General features: G+C 39.9%; 1 protein-coding gene across 1 annotated transcript in view; it reads right to left on the bottom strand.

The window, feature by feature from the left end:
* dock1 (dedicator of cytokinesis 1) overlaps window positions 1-24,680 on the bottom strand; it is a 186,306-nt gene that overhangs the window by 32,388 nt on the left and 129,238 nt on the right. Inside the window, exons 30-38 of the mRNA XM_046069923.1 lie at window positions 12,351-12,429; window positions 11,388-11,488; window positions 6,323-6,381; window positions 5,448-5,596; window positions 4,569-4,654; window positions 4,039-4,195; window positions 3,377-3,417; window positions 2,877-2,967; window positions 562-681 (exon numbers count right to left, since the gene is read on the bottom strand). Of these exons, the coding sequence (XP_045925879.1) occupies window positions 562-681; window positions 2,877-2,967; window positions 3,377-3,417; window positions 4,039-4,195; window positions 4,569-4,654; window positions 5,448-5,596; window positions 6,323-6,381; window positions 11,388-11,488; window positions 12,351-12,429 (883 nt within the window). The remainder of the gene's footprint in view (window positions 1-561; window positions 682-2,876; window positions 2,968-3,376; window positions 3,418-4,038; window positions 4,196-4,568; window positions 4,655-5,447; window positions 5,597-6,322; window positions 6,382-11,387; window positions 11,489-12,350; window positions 12,430-24,680) is intronic.

Below are 24,680 nucleotides of genomic sequence, written 5' to 3'. Positions count from 1 at the left end.
TCTACAGACATGCCATTCAAGTATGTCTCTGAAGGAGCTTTTGGTTAGCTCACCCGGTAGAGCATGAGCACCATATACAAAGGCTTAAGTCCTTACAGCAGTGGCCAGGGTTTGATTAAATTCTTTTGCATATCACCCCCTTCCGGTCTCTCTTCAGTTGTACTATTAAATAAAGGCAAAAATCCCACACCCCCAAAAAAGTACGTCGCTGAAATGGTATTAATAAAAAAGAGAAAGGACAGTGGGAGAAAAGAGCAGAAAAAAATGTTTTTTCATGAAATGTAGGGGGAAAACACAAAGGTTCCACATTAATATTCCTTTGGTCTGATAAGCACCTTCATCCATAAGAGCATCAGCTAAAAGAAGAGGATTATTTACAATCCCTGTTCTGTAGAAAAGGAATATAAAACTTAAATTGAGCAGCTCTTATTCAAAACCTACCTTCTCATGCCAGAAGAGGTATTTAACAGAGATAACAGCGTCTAAAAATCCAGGATTTATCATGATTACGACCACTCTTCTGTGTGGGTGTCTGCCTGAATGTGTGTGTGTATCTCTTACCTTGCCCTTGTCAAAGTAATTGATAATCTGCTGGTAGAGCTGGTCCTTAAGCTGTCCTTGAGTGGTGGCCTGGTAGCCATCTCGCTGGGTCAGGTGGGCTGCACATGGCTCGTCTGACCACTACAGAGGACAAGTTAGCATTGCGGTCAACACTGTGCAATACAATACACAGCAAAAGGGAAACAGGTGACAAGAAATCAATCACTGTGTTATAGCCAATGCAAATGGGCAAGATTGATGTGTAATTCTTTTTAAAGCTGCCCTGCACTCTGGCAGGGCAAGATGGAAACTTGAGAGATGGGCAATGAAACAGGCGTTGATACATACTGAATGGTTAAGAGACAGAATCAGTGAGATACATAGCTTTCTGTGGCTGATACCTGCTGTTATAGTATTTAGCATGAGAATTCCCGTAACCCAAAATAGTGCTCCAGTGGGATAGCCCACTGGAAGCCAGGCCACTGAAGTGGAGCTAGGAGAGCAGAGAGAAGGCATCATGTATACTAATAAACATCAGATACATTTGAGTCATGCAGCAGCGTATTCTTATCTATCACAAATTCAGTTTGATTTGTAAACAATAGCAGGCAAGTAAGAGAGATGCAAAAAAAAAAGACGCTGGTATCCTTGGTGTACTCCATCACGCCTTTTCTTTACCCAGCATGGAGAATAATGAGGTTTCTGACAGGCTAGAGCAGCTTGGCTAACAGGGAGATGGACAATCTGATTGGCCTCTGTGTCGAGGAAGCATAATCCTATGTGTCCTGCCAGGTCTGAATCATTTAATTGGGATTCTGTAGTGTTGTGAGTAACCTGAAGAGATCTCTGTGAAAATCTGACCAAGTTTTGTGTGAGGGCCAAATTTGAATAGTAAAGCCAAGGAATTTGCATACCATCGGCTGGAGATGGGTGAAAATGAAATTGTTCTGCACATTATTGCTGTGGCATGAAGAGGGATGCTGGGAGGCTTTGGGTAAGGTTATCGATTCCTTTACAGCTGGCCTGCAGCATTTACATGGTAGAATGGATCTCTGTTTATTCATGATGGCTGGTGACCCTGCATCAACAGAACTAAAGTGCTGATAAATCTCTGACAATACAGAAAGTGCTGTAAATTCATCAACCATTATTATAGTGCTGCAGGTACTCTACTGGAGGATTAATTATTACAACAGGAGCCATTTTTACTGCTGGTGGTTGCAGAATTATGTATCCATCATTCATCCTCATTCAAGCTTGTTTACACATGTCTGTGTGTGGATATAAAAGGAGGACAGTGACTTCAACGATTACATTGGACAGCTTAATGGAGATGAAAGGATTTATCCAGACTCTGGAGCAAAATTAACCAGTTTCCACAATATAATAGTGAATCCTCCTCTTATGGTATGCTATTGTCAAGAATGCCACAGCTGCTGGGAGTTCAGCAGAATTAAAAAAATAATAAAAAATAACAAAAAACAAAACAAGTCCTGCAAATGTTACTGTGTGTTTAGCGAGGAAAATGGGATTTAGTCACAGCCTGCTCTCCCCTGTCTGGACCTGTGCAAATGCTGAAGCAGCCAGCTATTTATGCAAATACAGATGAGATGTTGGGTGCAACCATTTTGGATAAAAGGCAGAGAGGAACAACTCCAAATTCAGGGTATACCAATCCCCGACTGGGAATAGACACTGAAGCTCTTTGTGTAGGGAGTTGTGTGTGGCTGTGGTATATTTTTGGCAGATATATAAACTTTCGAAGCCTAGTGCAGGCCTGTGTTACAAAAAGGTGTTATCTTAAATGCTTGTCATGATAGCTTATAAATATTTATGCATCCAATTTAGGATCTAATTTCACTAAAAGTGTGGTAGAAATCTGCCCGTTTTCTATCTTAAACCACAACTGTCTTGCAATGAACCATGCGATTTACAATAGAGGATTCTCCATTTCCTGCTGACAAGGACAGGAAAAAGTACATTTTAATCATGAAGCACCTCAGGTGGCTGCTGCTGTTGCTTTTTCGTCTGCTTTAAACTATGTCTTAGCTTTTTTTCAGGAAAGATCAGATACTAGCTGCGATTTGCATCGACTACGCAAGATGAAAAAGATGCAGCTCAGCAATTCTGCCCTCTTAGCAGCCACCTCATGCCATGGAGGGATTAAAGGGATGCAACCCTATCTCACTAAATCCTGTACACACTTGTTTAATGCCTGAGGTTAAATGCCATGTGCCTGACAAAAGCTTAACAGTGTATTTGGGTTCTGCGATGTTTGGAGTATTTTAGAAAGTGTACTTCTACATTTATTTGGTGTTGCTGTTGTGTCTGTTTACCTTGAGCAGTTTGGCATGTAGCAGCAGAGTGTAGGCAGCCTCTGTGTAGTTGTCGCACTCTTTGTGGAGGTCACACAGCTTGTACAGGTACCTGGCAGAAAATAGCAATGATTTATGGGGTCATGTCTGGGTGGGGTTTTTACACTTTAACAACAGACAGAAAGTTAACTCCGCTATGTGATACGCCTTGACAGCCTCTTTTACTTCCAATAATGCTTGACAGACAGGTGGAAAACACTGACTGGTGAAATAGTGGAAATGGAAACATATTTTACCAAACTCAAATATTTAATTCTGGATCTCTGGGGACATCTGGCTTAGAGGAAAAGAGTCAAACTGGACAGCCTTTAGCCTTTGGTAGGTAAAATATTTTGCTAAACTGACAGTCACAGCACCGAGTTTCCTAAAGTACTATATGTAATGTACTTTAGTGCTGCGGGTAAAATGCAGAAATTTGAACATGCTTAACAGTCACAAGGCTTGATATGAATTTGTCTTACCTGATGTACATCTCCTCTCTGTCTATCTCCTTGTAAAAGTTCTACAGTAGGAAAAGAGACATACCATTAAAACAACAATGCCGTGATACTGTTCACAAACCTTCTGTGTATCATGCTTACATTGCATAACTCTAGAAATCTCTGGACAGCATATTATTTTTATACTATTTTTAAAAGAAGAGAAAGATCCTAGCTTGCAGCAGGCAGATGTTAAGTATCTAGTAAAGTTGGCTGACTTCAGAATCATACTGGCAGGCAGTCACCCTGCTCTCCTGGTTAAAACTAAAAACTTACATTTTACACAAACTGGCACAGCACACACAAACATGACTCAGGTAAATCCTGAATATAGGCCAGAGGCCTGTGGTTCAATGTCAGTAGTCACGTGAGACAAAATTGACATTTCGGTGTTGTCAGATGAACTGCTCTTAATGCACTGTAACATGTGGAAGTGGTTATTATTATTTCTTGTCTGTGGGTCATTATGGTCACACAATAGCCTTTGAACAATTTCTAGGTGTTGATAATATAGACCATATTAATAACTATTGTTAAAGTAATTTATACATTTGCCCATATGTCACTGATGAAGGAGATTCAATGTGTCATAATTACAGCTTGTGCATATCCAGAAACTGATAAAAAAACAAACATCATCTTACGAGCACATTGACGGTGCAGCTCATTCGGTTTTCTTTGTTCTCGTCGTGCATTATGGTTCTGTAGTCCAACAACCTCTCCAGCAGACGAACCACCAGAGTGACGAAGTTCTCACCAGTCTTGGCCAGGTACTTGTGCTTCCTGCAGTGCTCCAATAAACTGGTATGTGTTTGTGTGTTGATTGGAGTGGAGGTGTGAAGTGACGTTTTGTGTTTATGTGTGGTTGAGGACGTGGAGGAAGAGCAGCCAGGGGCAGAGAGGAAAACAAATCACGTGAAGCATGTATAAGAGGTTCTTCGACAGTTTAAAATGTCAAACTTTTGCGACTAAGGATTTGGAGAAACATTCTTTTTTTCCCATTAAAGCAGAGTTAGCATCCAACTGTGCTGAAAGCAAATATCACAGAAGCAAGCTGTGATGAGAAGTTGTGTGATCATCAGCAGACTGTGATTATTTTGAGGAGTGCTATGTTGCAATTAGCATTATCTAACTTGTGAGAGGCTCATAATCCTGCCCATTAATCAGCACTTACATTTTCTGAAAGAGAACTTTGTACTGCTCGTCTCCGCGCCCCCCCTCCACCTCGTGATCCAGCTTGGTGATGATCTCGTTCTCAAACTGCAATTAGACAGAGCAGGCGTAAATAATCAGTCTAGCTAATTTTTCAATTCATTAACGCCATCTCCCTGTCTCACTTTCGCTCTCTCTCTGCATCAAGGCTTGGCTGAGGGGATCTGTGCTTTGACTTTAATCGTCCCTCTCTTGCAGCCAAGCTGCTTGTGCACTGGTATTTTCTGTTTAACATTAAAGCTTTTCTTAATCTGTATAAATGTGGTTAGAACAAGGAACAAGGCTGCATCATGAGACACAACCCCTTTACTTTTGCTCTGTTTTTCCTGTAGCTTTTTGATCAGATTTCACCAAAGGGAAAGGAAGTGGCAGTCATATCCAATTGACTCAATTACTCTTACAACTCTCTTGTTTTGAGAGAAGGGTGAGGGTTAAACTGACACTGTCTTCACAGGACCACAAAAGCCGGCAGGGACATTTGGAAGCTATTGTGCTGCTTTACAATTTGATACAAGTACATCACATACTTAGGGAGGTGACATAAATACACAGAGCTGAAAACTGCCTGAAACATCTTATGACAGAACAGCTGTAGCCAAACGGATTTCCTTGTGCAGAAAGGCTTAATTTTGCTCTGTAATGGAGCATAACATTAAGTTCCACTTACCGTGGCTGTTTATAATCGCGGCATACACAAAATTATACTTGCAGAATTACAAGTAAGCTTGTGGCTATGAAACTTTTTCTCAGATGGACTCTGCACGGTTTACTCCTCCTCAGATTCCCACACCAACACCCACTACTTTTTAAAGTCCATTTTGTCATGTTTCAGAGGACGCACCCGCTGGAAGCTGCAAGTGAAGTGGAACTCGCACTGCATCATGTCGAAGAAGATGGCGATGGTGGCCTTTCGCAACTCGATCTCAGGAACTAGCGTCATCTCCAGGATAGGACCAACCATCTCTGGAATGAATTTTATCTTGTGGGGCCCTTAAGAGAGGAAAAAGGACATTTATTGTTAAAAAGGCCAGCAACACAAGATTTATATTTAAAGCACAGTATACACAATTCATTTGTAGATTTCGACAAAACAAGAACAAAATGTGATCCTAACGAGGCATAAATAATCCTTGTGCTGTGCTGCAGCTTTAAAAATAGCAAACAAAAAAGAAATCTGGCTCCCCATGTTTATGAAGTCTCCTCTCATCAGAATCTTCCATGACAATCATGCAGTAAATATCTTCAAACCAAACACCTCAGGTAAAAAATAGTTAGGGGCCCATTGAATGAGTAAATCTAATCTGGTGGAAAGCTGTAATTAAATGGATCAGATGGTGTAGATTATAATGAGAAGACTTTAAGGGAGGCACAGGTGCTCAAATATAAGACCCCAAGCCCCGTATTGCAATCGCATTCTATTAAGACTTGACTACCGAGTCTCTCTCATCACACAACATAGAGCCAATTAACACATGATTGTCTATATTTAGCTGCTGTTCTGCTGGGTTGACTTGTAATGAGTGTGAGGTTACATAGTTGGCAGATAATCATAAAAAGACATTGAAAAAACAACACTTGTGCCAACATATGTCAATTGCTGACGTGCTACTGCAGAGTTTGTATGAATGATCTTGAATTAATTCAGACAAAAATAACAATTTTCTTTGGTTACAAGTGAAACTGAACAATACTGACACAAGGAGTTGGTTAAATTACCTAGATTGTACCACATATCTCTGATTTCAAAGCCAATTTGTCTTCTCATGTCCTGATACCTGAAACACAAATAGGATAAAATGTTATGCAAGCTGCAGTCAAATCATGGCATAGAAAACAAAATGACTTGGGGCTCAAGTGATTTAGAGAAACGCTCATTTGTAAACTCAATGAATGCAAATTAGTGTTTGCTGAGAATTTTAACTACCTAATACAATGTAACATAATGTATATATGATTGGCTGTTATATATGATTGGCATGTTTCAGCTGTGCTGCAGCTGCCAAAACCAAATACAATGTCAATGTTGTTGCTTTAATATGAAGATTTCAGTCGATGCGAGAGATATAATTACAGAATGAGCCACAAAAATCAAGGTAAAGTTAACTAAACATGAAATATGGCTGCTGGATAACAGGCTGCTTCTTTAACGTTTCCAGTGAACATCTGAAACACAGGGCAGCGTAAGGACGTGAGGAAGGAAGTAAGGAAGTTTACAGGCATCCAGGAGTTAAAAAAAAAAAGAATGTGAGTGCTGCTTTGCTCTGATGAAGGTCCGTAAGTGCAGTGACCAAACTAAAGACAATATGCAATATGTGTTTTCCCTGTTGTCTTCCTTCAGAGATCTAATGAAATGGTGGAAAGCAGTTGCTTCAGCCTCTCTCATCTATGTCTGAATGGCACACGTTACACTAGCATATAATGACAAAGTTTATACAGATGCATAGTGCCCTGACCATGGTAAGGTAGATTGTTTTGCCTTTCGATGATTTTCTTTGGAATAGAAATGCACACTAATCCAAGTTTGCAACATATTGTACAAACACGCAGGCAGTCAGCTGACATGGTCTGTCTTCTGCACTATGCATTTGCACACACAGAGGATAGAGGGCAGAAAAATTAGAAGTGTCTGATCACACAGTCGTTGTTGGTGCTGCTTCTTTGAGGTTAACTTCGTGCATTGAGGGTCCTTATATAAAAAGATTTTCAAAAAAAGCTGGAAGGATCACACCCATACTGACTTTTTGTTTAGCTTTTCGTTTAGGCTTATAAACTGATCAGCTCTGTCATGTCTAGGTCATGAACCAATCTCCACGGCAGCTTGGATCTCCCTGCCTGCCACACAGGCCCAGGTCAAAGGAAGGATAAATAGTCAAGTAGAAATGATAGAAAGACAGACAGTGAATGAAGGAGAGACTAACAGGAGTGAAAACAGAGGGCAGAGAGGCAGAAAGTGAGACCAGTTCTGTGAAACCGCTCATATGAAACAAAAGTAATGTAAATATAAAGAGTGTGAGTTGAAGCCTGAAATTGTTTTAAGATCTAGAATATAGAGGACACAATGAAGATAACAGTCCTGAGATAGCTATTTCTGACTGTTTTTACCCTATTTCCACTGGCCTGATGTAGCATGCTTTAACCACGCCACTGCAGGCTGAGGAGTAGTCAGATGTATTTTCCCTGCTTGCTCACTGTGAGGAATAACTGTACTGAACTGCAATACTGAGGTGCTGTTTTGGAGCAGAGCCGAACCATCACAGTCTTTGCCCTCAACCGAGCCTTTTGGTTGTGTGGATGACAAGACAGTTAAAACAGAAAACAAGCTACACAAAAAGTCGATTGTTACCCACTGTTCTATTACATGTTTAACCATTATTTCAGATTAATATGTCAAATAGTGCCTGGCATAAAATTACAAAAAAAGTTTTTTTTATTTGGTCGAAACTACCTCACAGCCTTGCACAAAAGCTAGTTTTAGATTAAATTTGAAAGACCTCTTTTCAGGCGATTCTAGAGTTTGTTGCATGTTGAAAATTAACTGAAGCCAGTGTGTCTGTGTGTAATTTTAACAACACCCAGTTTGTTAAGGAGTGCATCAACACCACAGTATGATACATGCAAAACTCTAATCACAAAACCCAAAGCAACAAACTAGATTTGTAAGGTAAGTAAGGAAAGTGGTGCGAGTTTTGGCTTATTTATTCATCAAATATCTGACACCACTTTGAGGGGCATTTAAAGTTAGATGTGGTGTCAGAGGCATCAATAACCTTTTCCTTCCTCCAGCCTCATGCCCTCACCAGTTGGTGACGTTGCAGGCAACTGCATTGTATGCCCATGCCAAGAATAAGGCCTGACATCGGGGCTATTACACTGAGTGATGATGGAGGCACAGTGGCACCTCTGTCTCCTCTTCCTAGCACACTGACAGCATGACACCTTGGCATGACATTGCGGAGTTTGAGGTCTAAGCGTGACACCTCTCCTGACCTCCAATTACTATCCATTCAGAGCCTCTTTCACACATGGCATCTCAGAGAGCTCCGGAGCCCTGATGGAATTCTGAAACCCAACTGATTGTTTTGCCAATATTGTACAAAGACATACTCATGAATTTTGACAGAGAGGGAAGAGCATTGGAAGAATCCTTAACAAAGAGGCTGTGTCACCTCTTTGCAGCCAGGGCAGGTCAAAACACTTTACCATATTTAGCTGTCAAAAGAGGAGTGTTGCAAAGCCCTATGATTGATCTTTAAGCAGAGTATTGGTGAGATGATAAAATACAAATAGATGCCCTCCTCTATAAATTACCGTAGAGCTGCATTTAAAAAAAAGAAAGGGTTACGCATTATGTATTACATCTTTGACTTGTTTTGCCTCTGATCCACACTTTTAGATGTGTAAAATGTATTCCGGCTCATATTTGTGTGTATGATTATGCTCAAAGCATGAATGCGTAGAATAATAAGTAAATGTAAATGCTCTGTATTTGTATAGTGCCTTTCTAGTCTTTTCGACCACTCAAAGCGCTTTTACACTACATCTGCATTCACACACATTCATACACTGGCGGAACAGCCACCAGAGGCAATCAGGGTTCAGTCTTGCCCAAGAATACTTTGAGATGCAGCCCAGGGATTGAACCGCCGAACTTATGACTAATGGGCAACCCGCTCTACCTCCTGAGCCACAGCAGCTCAGGGTTTGTGTCTCTACATATGGGAGTGCAAATGACTGCTCAGGAGGCATCATGTCCTCATCTGAGCTGAGACAGATGCAGGGTGCTGTTCTGTCACACTCCTGTATGCAGCCAGACAGGCAGGTATGACTGTCGGCTGTCAGGACCTACAACACATACCTGTCAGCTACAGGGCGGAAAGCTCTCGGAGGTTAACTAAGAATAACATGCCTACAGAGGGACAGCAGTGAGCAGTGAGTGGATCTGGGGCTCTTGGCAGCTTGCGCTGTGTAATGCAACTGGGTCAGGGGACAAAGATCAAGACTGAGAGGAAAAAGGAGGACATGGATGTGGAGGCATGAGGTGGTGGGAAAAGAAGACAAATGGACAAAAAAATACAGAGACAGTGGCAGATACAGCAAGAGAAACAAAACAAACAAGCGATTGACAAATAGTGGTCTGTAAGAACAGATGAGATGTGATCACAGCCTGAAGCAAAGGAAGTGAGAGATACTGACAAAACATGACAATATGTCACTCTCTCTCCTCATCATTCATATCATGACAATGACATTGTTGAGTGCTCATTTATCCAGCTCTGTGTGTGTGTGTGTGTGTGTGTCTCTGTCTGTCTGTCTGTCTGTCTGTCTGTCTGCATTTCCATGGTATCTAGCCAGACCCTTTCTACGTAAAAATTTTAAGGAAAATTACTGTTTATCGAAACTTATATTTCCATGGTATCTAGCCAGACCCTTTCTACGTAAAAATTTTAAGGAAAATTACTGTTTATCGAAACTTATAGTAACATTGTATTCATCAATGTTGTTGCAGAGGTCCCAGAGAATGTGGCCCCACACAGAGATGCATTTATCCTCCTATTCAAGCCACGCAGTGTGACAAAGAATTGAGGATCACACAGAAACACCAGAAATGGACCAGAACTTTACAAACAGCACTGGGAGACACGTGTAAGGCAGGAGAAAAGCCGACATAGAGCGCTAGAGAGCTGTGTTCCACACATCTCTGATTTAACCCCTCTATTCTGTGCTCCCGAGCAAAGCACAATAATTGGTATTGCAGAGAGGACTGACAGTTCATGCGCCAGCACCATAGACTGTATATACGGGCTGCATAGAGGGAGAGGTGAAAGAGGGAAGGTAAGTGGTAGGTGGAGGTAGACAGACACAGAGACAGAGAAGGAGAGTGGGTGAGTAGAGGTAGGAAGAGTGGGTGAAAGAGAAATTGACAAACAATAATATATAATATCCCCTTTGCATCCTCTGGAAGCTAAGTAATTGTATTTGAATGACAGATTTAAGAATGTCAGCAATGTGGAGATAGCGAGGCAGAGATCAGCCCTTTTCTGAGCTTACACCAGGAATGGCTCTTCTTATGTATGTATGTGAATCTAAAAGCTGTTTCATTTGGGGTAGGCTGACAAGTCAAGAAAGGTGGGGTGGGGGTGGCTGGGAACGTCTTGTTTACGGTGTTTGGCTGTTTGTGTGGGAGTTTATCAGGGCTGATAATAAAGCACTGACCAAAGAGGAGTCTCGCTGTCAAGCACAGGCCAGTGTGATGTATGCTGTGGTGACAAAAAGCTCCTCCAAATGAAGATGAGAGTCAATATGAGCCACGTCTGCCCAGAAAGCATTTACACGTTTGGCGGCATTACCAGACTCTGTGAGAAATACTAATGTAGATGAATGGCTTTTTGCAGATACAGACAGTGGAGGAACAGGAAACAAAACCGCTTTCTGAACTTCAAGCTGAAAGGTAGGTTGTTTCTTAGAGCGGATTTTCAAAAGCAATACATATCTAAACTTTTGGATTTAAAACTTCAGCTATTTCAAAACTCTGTGCAGCATGCTGATCAAAATGTCTCTCCTTTATCGGTTAAGGTAACCCCTAGTTACTATGAGGCTGTTCCGCTTTGTTCAGAAAGACGAACAACTAATGCAGCCTCTACTAGAGTCATGGGGTGTTGGCTATCCCTATGAGCCTCCATGTGATGAATTATATAAAGCCTGGTAATGGTGGGGAAGGAGCTTGGGCTGTGTTGGTGTGCAATGAGTATGTGCTGTGGATTAGGAGAGCGCTTGTACTCACTTTTGGAAGATCTTTGCTCTTTTGTCGCTGGAGAAGTTCTCCAGCTGCAGTGACTCCTGGGTGAGGAAGGCTACAGCCAGATGAAAGTAGTTGTTCCACAGCTGACCCGCATAAAGACAGAGAGACAGATGGCGTTTAACTTTCAGTCAAAAAACAGTTTTACACCAATATCATTCAGTACTACACCGCACTGTGTGGGTCTGGAAAGCTGTGTCATTAAATCAAAAGGTTTAGATGAGATGGGTATACTTGTGTGTCGGGAAGCTGTCCCAGTGGAAGGAGAGGTTGGTGATTTAGGACACTGGCCTCCAGAGCACATTCTCTATCCGAAAATGACAGCAGCTAAAAGTAGTGCTACCGTAGCCACCATTTTTCACTGCTGTGCAAATAACCCATGCATAAATAAGGAATAAGTGTCTTCATGAGTTTTCAAAGCATGTAGAGTACACACTCTCTAATAAGAATACTCATAAGGCAAAATACATGACTGTTTAAGCTCTAGTATAGTTCTATAAAACTATGTGAAGATTATCTTTACACCACTAAGATGATAAAGGCTTTCAAACCTCAGAGCGGTTTAGATGTTTACAACATCAACATTCTTCAATATGTCTGAGATTTATAAAGCAAGCAGAAAAAGTTGCTCAATTCGAGTGGGGGGCTTAAAATATTCTGAAATGCACATCAAATAGCCAGCCATTACAAAGTAAATGGTGTTCCCTCTTCACACTCACACTGTCTACTGCCTTCATCTTTTTCTCTATTCAGAAGGTCCAACAATACTGTAAATTAAAAGTAGCCATGGTGTGAATATGCAGCCAAGTGATGAGTTAAAAATGCTATGCAAATCTTTTCACAAACTGCTGTTAATAGCACTTAAAAAGAACATTGTCTATTAAATGGTGGCGGGGCTGGCATGAAGCTTCTTAATAAAAAGGAGGCTTTCAACGGTTCAGCTCTTACCTGTAGCTCAAAGTTGGTTTGATCCAGAAATTTCTTGTTCAACACTTCTGCATACTGATTAATGGCCCGTAGGAACACTCTGGAAAGATAAGAGGAAAGTGTTTAAATCTAGACTTCTTACTGATGTAACCTCAACTTAAAGTAAAGGTATTCACATTCTACAGTTTCTAATTTTATGGGCTTAAAGGTCACTTTCAGACACCTCTGTGCACAGAAACCACCTTGCTTGTTTATCAAGTAGCCCCTAGTTATTTATATATTCACAGCCCATGAAAACACCAATGTATCCTGAACTCAAGCCAAATCATTGTATATTGGATTTTGACACATTGCATTTATATTATAAAAAGCCAATACCATGATTTTAACTTTTTTAATATTAATGGGCCGCATTAATGGGCCGCACCATTATGTATTACTGCTGCGAGCTCATAAATACACAGTACACCACATCTAGGACACTTGTGCTGGTGGAAGAGTTTGGAGTCCAGTTTTTTTTTTTTTATTTAATTTAATCTTATGAAAAGTATTTCTTAAGGAAACATTTAAAAACATCTCCTCTCAATTAAAAAAAAAATATATATATATATATTTTTTTTTAGCTGACAGCTACTTTCCATCTGCAGTCCCCGGCAGGTAAACACTACCAACACAATCCTGCTTGACCTATCAGCTGCCTTTGACACAGTCAACCACAGGATCCTGCGATCGGCTCTCTCAGTAATGGGCATCTCAAGTAAAGCACTCCTGTGGTTTGAATCCTACCTCTCAGGGCGTTCCTACAATGTTTTGTGGCAAGGACAATTATCCTCCTCCCACTGCCTCTCCACAGGGGTGCCCCAAGGCTCAGTGTTAGGGCCCCTTCTCTTCTCAATTTACACCCCCTCACTGGGGCCGATCATTTGCTCGCACGGCTTCTCTTACCACTGCTACTCAGATGATATGCAACTCTACCTATCCTTCCCGCCAGGCAATCCCACCATCTCGCTGCGGATCATGGACTGTCTCTCGGACATATCTGCATGGATGAAGGCTTGCCACCTTCAACTAAACCTCTCTAAGACTGAACTCTTGGTCATTCCAGCCAAGCAATCTATCCACCATAACATCAAACTACAAATTGACTCCTCAACAATCACTCCAACCAAGGTGGTGAGAAACTTGGGTGTCATGATTGATGACCAGCTGTCCTTTTCAGACCATGTTGCTGCTGTCTCTCGGTCATGCCGCTTTGCTCTATACAACATAAGGAAAATCAGGCCCTACCTCACTCAGTACGCCACCCAGCTTCTGGTACAGGCCATGGTTAGCTCTCGCCTCAACTACTGCAATGCCCTCCTAGCAGGTCTTCCAGCTTGTGCGGTGAAACCCTTACAAACGGTTCAGAACGCAGCAGCGCGTCTGTTTTTTGATCAGCCTAAAAGGACTCGTCACTCCATTACTCAGTGACCTCCACTGGCTCCCCGTGGCCTCCAGAATCAAATTCAAGTCACTAATGCTTGCATACAGAGTGACTACTGGGTCTGCACCCATCTACCTAAACTCCATAATACAAACTTGCGTCCAATGAACGCCACCTGGCTCTGCCATCACTTCACACAAACCAATCCCAGTCCCGGCTATTCTCATCTGTGACACCACGATGGTGGAACGAGATACCACACACCATCAAGAAGTTCTTGAAAACTCATCTCTTCCGAGAACACTTCCTCTAACTCCTAACCTCTAACATGCACTTCCTGTGCTCTTCTTCTTCTATCCCTTACAATTATCTTGTATTGATTGCACTTTTTTGTTTTGATTGCACTTTTTGTTAACTCTTACTTCCTTCCCTAGGTATTTACCCCATTGATGTGATATGTACTATGAGCTCTTACTAGTATTTATTGCTGCTCTTACTAGTATGTATTGTCAGTTGAAGTTTTGACTTTGGTATAGTTCAGGTTAGGCAACAAAAACTACTTGGTTACACATCAATCCAACACCTTAAATAAACGGCACTATAAGCACAGGACCTGAACAATGGCACTAGATTTATATTGCATACTATAGAATCGCCAAATATGAACTCATTAATTGGAAAACTGAACTGCAGTTTTAAAGCTGTAGCCAGACAAGATAAAAAAAAACATTAATGGTTTGTACTTCCACAAAGAATAAATCTTTGACCGTGTGAAAAAATATGCACTTCCAACAGAGGTGAAACACAGGTTGAATCTTTCACTTCGACAGACTGAAGTACAATAGGGCTAGAGGCACTCATGAAAAAGTTGTGATGAGTAGACCTTAATGAGAACACTGTCTGATGGGTTAATCCACTCTGATGTTGCAAAATTAAATGTTAATAACTTAAGTGGCATGAAGCTTTTAGAGGCGAATTATGATTGCTACTTACAGAGTCAGAGGCCCATCCGCAATTTAACTTCATTCCCTGGCGGAACCAGCCATACAACAATGTGTGTACTAATCTCTAAGAATTACCCACAGAGGGGGAAGAAAGCCCTTATCATGAGTGTAGGAGAAAAATGTCTAGCACAGCATATTCAATAACCTGGCTTGCTTTATTTATTTAATACTCTAGGTTCTTGTGGTAGTCTTACTAACTGCTTCTGTTGGTGTGAGTGTTTTCCACACACCTACTAATCAATAAACATGCTGCGACAAATGATTGCCCAAGGCTGCATATGAAGATACATCAGAATGTGTGATAAAAAACTGGCAAGGTGAAACAAGGACAATTGTTGCCACTTAAGTGGATTGCATCAGGGTTTCATGAGCAGTCAATAAAGCAGCATGAAGATGTAACGCTCATGTAACTGACACTGGCAGGTGAGTGGACATCTGCTGCGCAGGCAGCTCCAAGAGAGCCTTCTGCCATTGTCATGGCATAAGCTAAACCTTACTCAAACTGGGTCTCACTGTGGGAATCTGCAATTTCTCTTCACATGATGTTTCAGTTGCGTGGCAATAAGGGTGCTACCAGGGCTGGGGTTTCCCTCACCGCCCCGTCTAACTGACCTTGAACGGGAATAACCATAACTGTTGAGACAGCAATGCTGTGGGATCTGGGGTGTTTTAAAGCTATAAAATATTCATGTCTCACATTTATCTTCATTGCTGACTATCTAGAACCGATGTGTGATACATATTAAGAGTCAACTTAATCATTAGCTGGAAAGGTTAACTGTCATTTAACACCTTTGTATAAGCCATTAGAAGTCCATTTCTCTGGCTCTCTAGCTTCAGAGTGGGAGACCCCTCTCCCATCTCATAAGCACTCAGACATCCTATTACCACCATCCTGTCTGCACGAACACAGGCTCCCCCTCGGCACACCTCACTCAATTTTCTGCAGCTGTGAACATGTCAATATAGTTGATACGCTTAACACTGGACTAATGCTAAAATGTGTTTCCATCCACTGCACCTGTGGGCTGGGAAATATTACTGCTCAATATGTGGGTCTCATTATTTCCAGTTTTTAATTTTCAAAAAAGAAATTATTTTGAATAATAAGAAGTGACAATAGATAAAATGGCTTCAGTATAGTCAGATCAGCAATGACTGAGCTTAGTTACATTGGTCAGTGTTAAAGACTGCATTGATACTAGATGAAAATTCTCATTTATTTTAATTATGATTTAGTCTGCATCTGTTATGATGGCTCCAGCTGTTTTTTTTAATATTAGTATTAATTGGTATCTTTGTATTGGTAACTGGTGTTAAGGATGTTAATGTTTGTTTGGAAATGTACTGTTGTTAGTTCAGAGGTACTGCCTGTTATTGTTGAAGTTTTTACCGTTTCAACATGTGCATCACCGGCAGCCTCCACTAAGGGACCACAGATTAGCTTTGGTGCAAAAAAATGTGTTGTAAAATGTCCCTGTTAGATAAACAATATAATAAAATAAATAAAAAATGTAGTTATTTTAAAAACCAACAATACAAAAATCCATGTGATAATAAGTTTGTTTGCAGTACATATTTTAAATATTGTTTAATGTTTTTATTTAGCATGGAATAAAAAATATTATGAACTATATAGAGTCTTCTTCACAACAACTTTAATCTGCACCGGGACAGATAAATCTAAAGCAATCTTCTCATTTAAATTTTTTGCAGTGAAAAATCAATGAAAAAAAAAAAAGGATGGGCCTCATTTATATGATGTATTTAACTGGATGATCACAGGCACCTACAGAACATACAGGATGTGGTTTTCGTTCAACTTTAGCTAAATTCAACTGCTGTACATTGACAGAGGTTAGCTTATTAGGTGAAGGGTGTGATGGGTCTAGCTGAACTCCTTTCTAATCACTAATAGCTCTAAGTTCTACCGACATTACCAAGGTAGGACACAGCTCCCACTGCTGGGTCACACATTGAAGAAAAGAGCTGGATCAATAGTCTTCACAGCTTCTGGCTAAATATCAACTCAGCAGGCAAAACATAGCTGTAATCAACCATTTCTGCTCCTTCTCTCATTCCAGCAGCAGCACCACTCCTTCACGGTTCCACTACAATTGGTTGATGATGCCGGTAGATGAAATCTCCTGTTCTCTCTACGCGACTGATCTTCAGTATCTGTACGCTAATGTGGGATGGTTTCGATATGGGTGTTTCTAGATATGTGCAGTTCATGTGATAATGTAAACTCCATTACTTAAAAGCCTATTTGAAGCCAGCAGTCTGCCTGAGCTCAGACATATAATGGGCTTTAACGAACAGATAGGACAGTTCCTCTGTGAGCACATCCTGCCATTAATTAAAGTGAAAAACTTAATGAGGCGGATGAAAATAGAATTTACTCTCCCTCACAGTGGGCTCTGAGTAAGAAACTCCAAAAAGGACATTTCAAACAAGATTAAAGCCATTCAGAACTATTTTCTTAAACTTTTGACTATATTTTTTTAATGTGGGCTTAAAAGTATGATATTTTAAAATTGTGGTCCTTCAATTAATAACACATACAACAAAAGCTCTCCTCTGTCTGTATTTAAGTTAGTCCAAGAGCAGTTAAAAAATGTGTAATTACTGTACAGTCTATAATTAATCGCCATATTGATTTCAGGGAATATTCTCTGCACAGACACACCAGAATGAGAGTGAATCAAAACTGTCTGCATAGTGAAAATTAACTAAACAGTCTGGGGTGCCACTGCTCTTTTAAGCTTGCATTATTAACAAAGCCAAATGCCAGGGGGAAGATGCTTGGCTGCCTTGAAAAATTTGTGATGGCCAGTCATTATGCAAGAGAGGGAAAATAAGATGCTCAGATGTAGAGGGAGAGACATGACAAACCAGTTCTTTATAACTTCATTACAACTACAAGCAAAATGTTAATGGTTGGGAAATTTAAGCTGCTACTATAAATGTAATCACAGATTCATCCAAAGGATTTAGTGTTTCCTTTAAGCCTTAAGCGAAGACATCAAGCACTTCTGGGGACACCCTAGAAATGTGTCATTCCTAAAAACAGCCTTGCTCTTGCTGCTTTCTGTTTTTTTCATCTAAAGTTCAGCAGGGAAATCAAGGTCTCCAGAAATCACAGAGTTCCCAATTTTCTGCTTAGGAAGACAAAAACATAACTTGGAGATCCTTTAACTTGTTAATTAGGCAGTGCAAGTGCAAGATAGCACCTCCTAAACATTAGAGTCATTCTGATACTGTATACATATGGCATCATTATGAGAAATATGCTCCATCAAACTGTTAGTGTCAGAACAATCACCTCATTACTGCTGATTGATGGGTGTGCTTTAAATTTACATTTCAGCAAAAACAACAAGAGGATTTGCTTTTCTTACCCTTTAAACATTTTTTTTTCTTGCTAACATCCTGCAGCAGGGGTACACAGACTTGAGTTCTGTTGGATGATATGCACCACAGACACCTAACATTATGCTAATGAAAAGTTATCAGCAGATCATACTTGCTAATTGAGTTCAGAGAGCATCCCCGATAATGATCACGATCTATTTGCATACTATTGCTGAATAGCTGGCGTATCTGTCTGTGCTCAGAGATAAGGCAAGGTCAAAAACCATTATCAGACCAACTTATTAAATTAGATTACTTTTATTTCAGACACCTGATCTAATATTAGATCAATTTATCTGTCAACATATTTTCATTCAGATTCTCACCGAAATGTGACAACTTTCCTCTAGTGCATCTTAAATACAGTGCATTCGACTCTTGCTAAAATTGATGAGTGCTTTTGAGATAAACTAGGCTGTAAGAATTTATACAGAGCAGCACACCCCAGGGAAGCTAAGGGAAGCTCTAATGACTCAAAAATATCACTGGGGTGAGTCAAAGGACTACTCTCATCTGTTAGACCTTTCCATTTACACTGAGGGAAAAATAACTCCTCACTTCACTTTAACATTCAAACCACTTAGCAATAAAGAGCTCTTAAACATAGCAGGGATGATGGTGCCAATATTAAATTGGACCAAATACAAAATGGATCTTACATATTCAAACGGAAATTCATCATGTCCTATAATTAATTAATAAATCTGGAGTGGTGCATGGTGGAGTGTGCTAAAACACTAATAACACAACATTAACTTGAAAGTTATAAGGTGTTTATTGGGTTTCACTTACCAGTTGACAATGGCAAACAGCAACACATTTGATGCTAAATAATCTTTTCTGTAGTTTTGAGCATCCAGCATGATGATGTTTAGCAGGTATAAATTGTACCATGCTATCTTAGTTTAGTGTGTTTGCATGCTAATTAAACAACTGCTAATTAGCACTAAACACAAAGAACAACTGAGGCTGATGGGATTGTCATTAGTTTTGCAGGTATTTGGTGATAAATCACACATTCTGTAGATCTGGTAAATGTTGAAATATTTCACAAGATAAATGAAAACTTTGATCTACTGGTGGAGCTACACCAGTAAGGGTTCGCCACAGTCATTAGGAATCGTCCTCTCAGCACCAAGGATATCTGTACCATACTGCATGGAAACCCAATCCGATAGTTGTCAAGACATGTCACTAAAAAAAACAAATGTCAACCGTCTGGTGGCACTAGAGGAAAAGTCAGCGTAATCATCCACTGGGGACAATGAGTGTCTGTACAACATGTAATGGCAATCCATCTAATAGTTGTTGGGATATTTCAGTCTGAACCAAAGTGGTGGACCGGCTGACAGTGCCATCATTAGATCACTGCAACTAGCATGGCTAAAAACTGGTAAGTAAATATAAAATTTTGATTACCTGAATGACTTTCTTTAAACTACTGTGACATGGTTTATGATGTGATTCTATTTCTATTATAAGTGACATTTATAGCATTGTTTTTAAGCAAGGTAATATACAAATATTGTTATATTATGAATATCAAAGTACATACAGCCACTGATCTCTACAGTGACATCTCTTAGAAGTTATTGACAGAACCAGGCGATCCTCAGAAGACATTTGCTGCATTTTTCTGTAGAAAACTGAACCGGTGATAGAGGCAAAGTAAAAAATGACCTAACTCCGTGTATTTGTGAGAGCACATATGTCAATGAAGTTTTATAAAATGGGGCCCTTTCAGCCATGCAAATACTGTGAAAAATGCTACAGTCCCTTTGACTTGGCAACACCAGGCAGTGTGATGCCAGTGTCAGAGCTGAAGAGCGCTAGCTCCAGCCAGCCTATAAACACACAGATCTGAGATATAACAATGACAGCTAAGGCTGCGTTTCATATGGGCCAAAGATTTGTGAATAGGTGATCGGATTACTAATGAGGCAACGCAGGCTGACATACACAGAACTCCAAATATTAGAGAGTACGAAAACTCCCACTTTCTACACAGGAGTCAGAGTGTGAGCAGAGTTCATGTTGGGCAACGGATGAAATAATGAGGCCTATTCAAAGTTATCAGATGAATCACAAAGCAATTAAAACAGATTCTAACAGTCTAAACTTTTAACATTTTTAGAATTTCTTTTAAATACAAATGAAATACCTCTCACTAGAGAGTGAAGAATAAAAGCATATGGACTTTTTGCACACAAAAGAAAGTTTTCCAACTTTCTCTAACTATCTTTTGATGAATACATAGCTATGTTACACAGAGTTAAGCGGTTCATACTCTCAAAAGCAGTTACAAGCAGTGTATTAGAAATGATTTTATAGGGCATTGGCATATTAGCAAACTGACATTCATGCCATGGGTGCCCTTTTAGTCACTGTTGATTGCAGTGTGCATCAATGCTGGTTTGAATGCCAAATCAAATACACATCAGATATGTAGTCATACAATTGGGCCATTTGGTTTGACGCACTGTTGATGTGAAGACAGAAGTAATTGGGTCAAAGTGAAAGGAGCATTCGTCGAGTGTACAGCAAACATGTCTGTTATGTTCAGAGAGGAAAGACAGAAATTAGCTACAGCATATTCACTGGGTCTCCAATGAAGCATCTACCTTAGTGTAGTAAGTGGTATTTTATGCCCGACAGAAAAAAAAATGCCATTTCACTTGTCTGCCACCTCAAGAAAATAAAAAATCTAAATCTACAAAACAGAGGTGAAAAAGTAAATACTGTACAAATTTGAGGCACTTCATTTTCCATTGTCTGCTCCTTTTTTTCTTCTATTCCTATGTATTTTATATAAATATTGTACTTCTTACTCAACCGTAGTCATTTGACAGCTATATTTACTAGTGACTTTGCAGAATTTACTGTACATACGTTAAATTAAACTCCTTAAATTTAGCTTTGCCTTGACAACTAATAAAAACAATTGCTGCTATGTTAATGCACCCACAAAATTAATCCAACAGTACAATAACATAAGACTTTGAAAGGGGAAATCTGTTTAATAAGAACTTTGAGTATAATTCGGAATACAGCACTTTCAGTATTTTTACACAATAACATTGAAACTTATACTTAAGTAAAATATCTGACTACTTCTACTTAGGGTTCGAATGTAGTAGGACCAGTTCACAGATAGTTTTCCTACGCATTAAGCCACCCTGCTGCTTCGTGGTAATGACTTTGATAAAACCATGTTCAGAGAAATCATACTGGATGCTATTGCTCTTCGGGGGGCACCATTTAAAGGCCAACTGACTGGGTACAATCAAAGCTATTCAAGTGCACGGCACTCCGTGGGCAAAACAATATTGCTTGCCTGGGCAAAAATAAAGACTGACATTAACACAAACACCAACTAGTACACACTGAGTAGTCTGTTCTAGCATTTAAGTCAGAGGTCTTTGAGTATGTTTGGAGATGGAAGATCAACTCAAAGCTTCTAACCTATACTGGCATGTTGGCAAACAAATACCCATACATCCGGCAGCAGTTGGTGATGCAGTGCAGTTTGCAGCACTATGTCACAAACTGTATTTCATAACCCTCCCATGGTTATTGCAGAATTAGCAATCAGGGTTACAACATGGAGTAGGAGTAGACAGCTGTCATTACATTAACAAAACAGCATAGTAGGAAAGCCATGTAAAGGTCAGGCTTTACTTTTCAGCTCACAATACCAACAGACTGAGGCTTGAGAGGTACTGGTATCATTTGAAAGGCTTATTGTCAGACATGTATGTAGCTAAACATAGGAATTTTATTTTTTTACTGTAAGTACATAATGAAACATTTCATGTAATGATTCCAAAATTCATGAAGGTTATTATGTTCTATTAATTATTGAATCCATTTTAGAGAGGTTGATTCGACTATATAGTTAGGAGGTTACAGTTTGTGGTGCTGTTGAACTGTCTCATGTACAGAGAGGTGTTACTATTAGGGTTTCACCCCGTTCTTAGCAGCAGGAAAAGTACATACAACTGTGACAGGTGTATCTCCAATGTCAGCTTCCCTTTTTTTTATATATATTATATATTTAAAAAATGCAGGCAATGATATTGAAGTTTCCTAATGGAACTTGAGAGTATTTCAAGAATGTTGCAATTTAAATTTATTGAGACTCACAGGACCATGCAACTTTTCTAAAAGTAACTACAAATGGAGTTGTGAGGTTTTCAACTAGCATTCTTTCAAAAGCACTCCTTAAGAGGAGAGTATGTCAAAACAGCTATGGGCCCACAGGCACTGTTTTTTTATCCTGGTGGGTGGTGGGTTGTACGGGGGCAAACAAGATCACAACATCATTGGCAGTCTTTTCGGCCTCAGAGTCCTCCTTCCTTCCTGCCTTCCAGACCTGCCCTCCAGGTCCTAGATTAGTCATGGAGAGAACTCCAAACGGCAGCCATCCAACTTCAGAAACCCTCTCCTAATGAGTCTGTGAGGGACTGATGGCATGGGTTATCGAGTTAAAGAGCTGCCTCTTCAGCTCATCTGGGCTTTCATCTTTTCATCTGGCACACTGGGCTCTCTGAGAACTCTCTATTCATCTCTCAATCTACTATTCTTACACATAATTAACAGCTCCGCAAGAAACTTTTGGCGTCATTTGGGGAAATGAACTGATTATGAGAAGGTCATCTGATGTTAACTCAAATCTAATATATTATATAAGTTTGATCACATTTCCTTGTAAGCCTGTAAGACATAAAAATGACGTGTTACGTATTCTCTTGCATGTTGATCAAATAGACGAAAATAAAACAATGACTGCAAGAAAATAGCTAATCAGTTTATCTCCCTATTTTGTTTGGATAACACAGTGGATTATAACTTTAAAAATTTTGATTTTAACTAGGGATGGGCAAGTTAGCACATTATTGTCGCGTTAACACATTGATTAATTAATGCCTACAATTATTTTATCTCACGTTAACGCAGTTTTTATTATTATTTTGAAAGTCAGTTGCTCACTGGCCCCGCTGGGTTGTTCTCCCAGGGTGGTGAACAGCCAGGGAGACAAGCACTCCGCGAGTAAACAGCAGGTTAAAATTATAGGCTACATAACTTTACCTGATAGGCTACATCTGGTTTTGCGGGAATGCTCTGCCATGCAAATTCCCCCCTATTGATGTCCTGATAACTATTTAGTCAACAGTAAAGGATTCTGGAAACTCACAAACAGCAAGCTTCAGTCTCTCTTCCAATGATTTGTGCTCCACGTCGCATACAAAAAGTTCAAGACAATTCAACTTCAGCAGCGGGGTGTGAGTGAGGCGAGCACAACCGCAACGGTTTCACGGGAAAGCGCCGGCTTGTCGCTATGCCTTGTGCTCAACCACTTCACCTCACTCTAACAGAGACACTTGCTACTGAGCATAAACTGTTTATGCTGCTCCCTGATAAAAGAAAAATGTTTCTGCTGATACCTCTTCAGAAACAAGAAACCAAGAAAACAGATTTATTAATGTTAACCTGTTGCTCACAAGGTGCCTGTTATGTTGTTATGATCGTGGCTCTGGACTCTGATAGTATTTTGTTTTAACTAGCTAGATTAAAGGTAAAGCCCTGGCAGTGGCAAATAGTTTTGATTTTATATTTGATTTGATTACATAAATGTTTAAGTTGAGATTTACAAGAAATATTTGTTTAAAGAGTTTGCAAACCACATGTTATTACACTTTTGTGTATATAGCAGTACACTGAAATTAAAGTGCGCAATACACTACTTTAGAATTCATTATTCAATTTTGTGCATAACAATGCAATTAAAGGAGACCTATTATACTTTTCTATATTTTATGATTTATCTACAATGTTACAATGCTGTATGTTCATGTTAAACATGGCCAAAGCTTCAAATAATGAGGTTAAAGTATTTAAAAGAAATCCCTGTGAGAAAATGCTCAGATTTCCTCATGTTCTGACCGCTCTGTTTTGAACACCTTTTTGGCTCCGTTTGTGGACACACGGAGCTAGACGGAGCCGGTATTCGATATATGGCCATTTGCTCCGCACAGCTATTCTCAGTCTGTCTGTATCGCTCAGTGGCAACAACGGCTTTGAGAGGGGTTCAGACAATATTTTACTTGTAATCTGTCATTTTGTTGTCTGAGTGCTTAAAGTGCTAAACGTTTAGACTGGGAGAAAAAAAAGAATAAATACTTTATCGATTTGTTAAATATCATTAATTACAGTTTATCATCTAACATAATTTTTACTCAGTCTGTCAATTAAATCTTTTGGTTGCTGCAACATCCACAGCTGTTCAAATGCTTCACCTTATAACTGGAGAAGAAGAAAAAAAAAGACACGGCCAATGAACATTGTTCTGAGGATGATGACTGCACTTTGTATGCAGTGATTCAGTACATTGCGGGTTATAAGGTTCAAGAGTGCAGATATATGTAAAAGCAAAAGCAAATTTAGCTGTCACAGCAGCCAGCAGCTGTTGTCTGGTAAAGAATGTGATACAAAGATTGTCATTCCTGGAAG

The sequence above is a fragment of the Micropterus dolomieu genome, linkage group LG14, assembly GCF_021292245.1.
Source record: "Micropterus dolomieu isolate WLL.071019.BEF.003 ecotype Adirondacks linkage group LG14, ASM2129224v1, whole genome shotgun sequence".
In the NCBI taxonomy this organism is placed as follows: domain Eukaryota; kingdom Metazoa; phylum Chordata; class Actinopteri; order Centrarchiformes; family Centrarchidae; genus Micropterus; species Micropterus dolomieu.
This window is presented reverse-complemented; position numbering and strand designations above follow the sequence as displayed.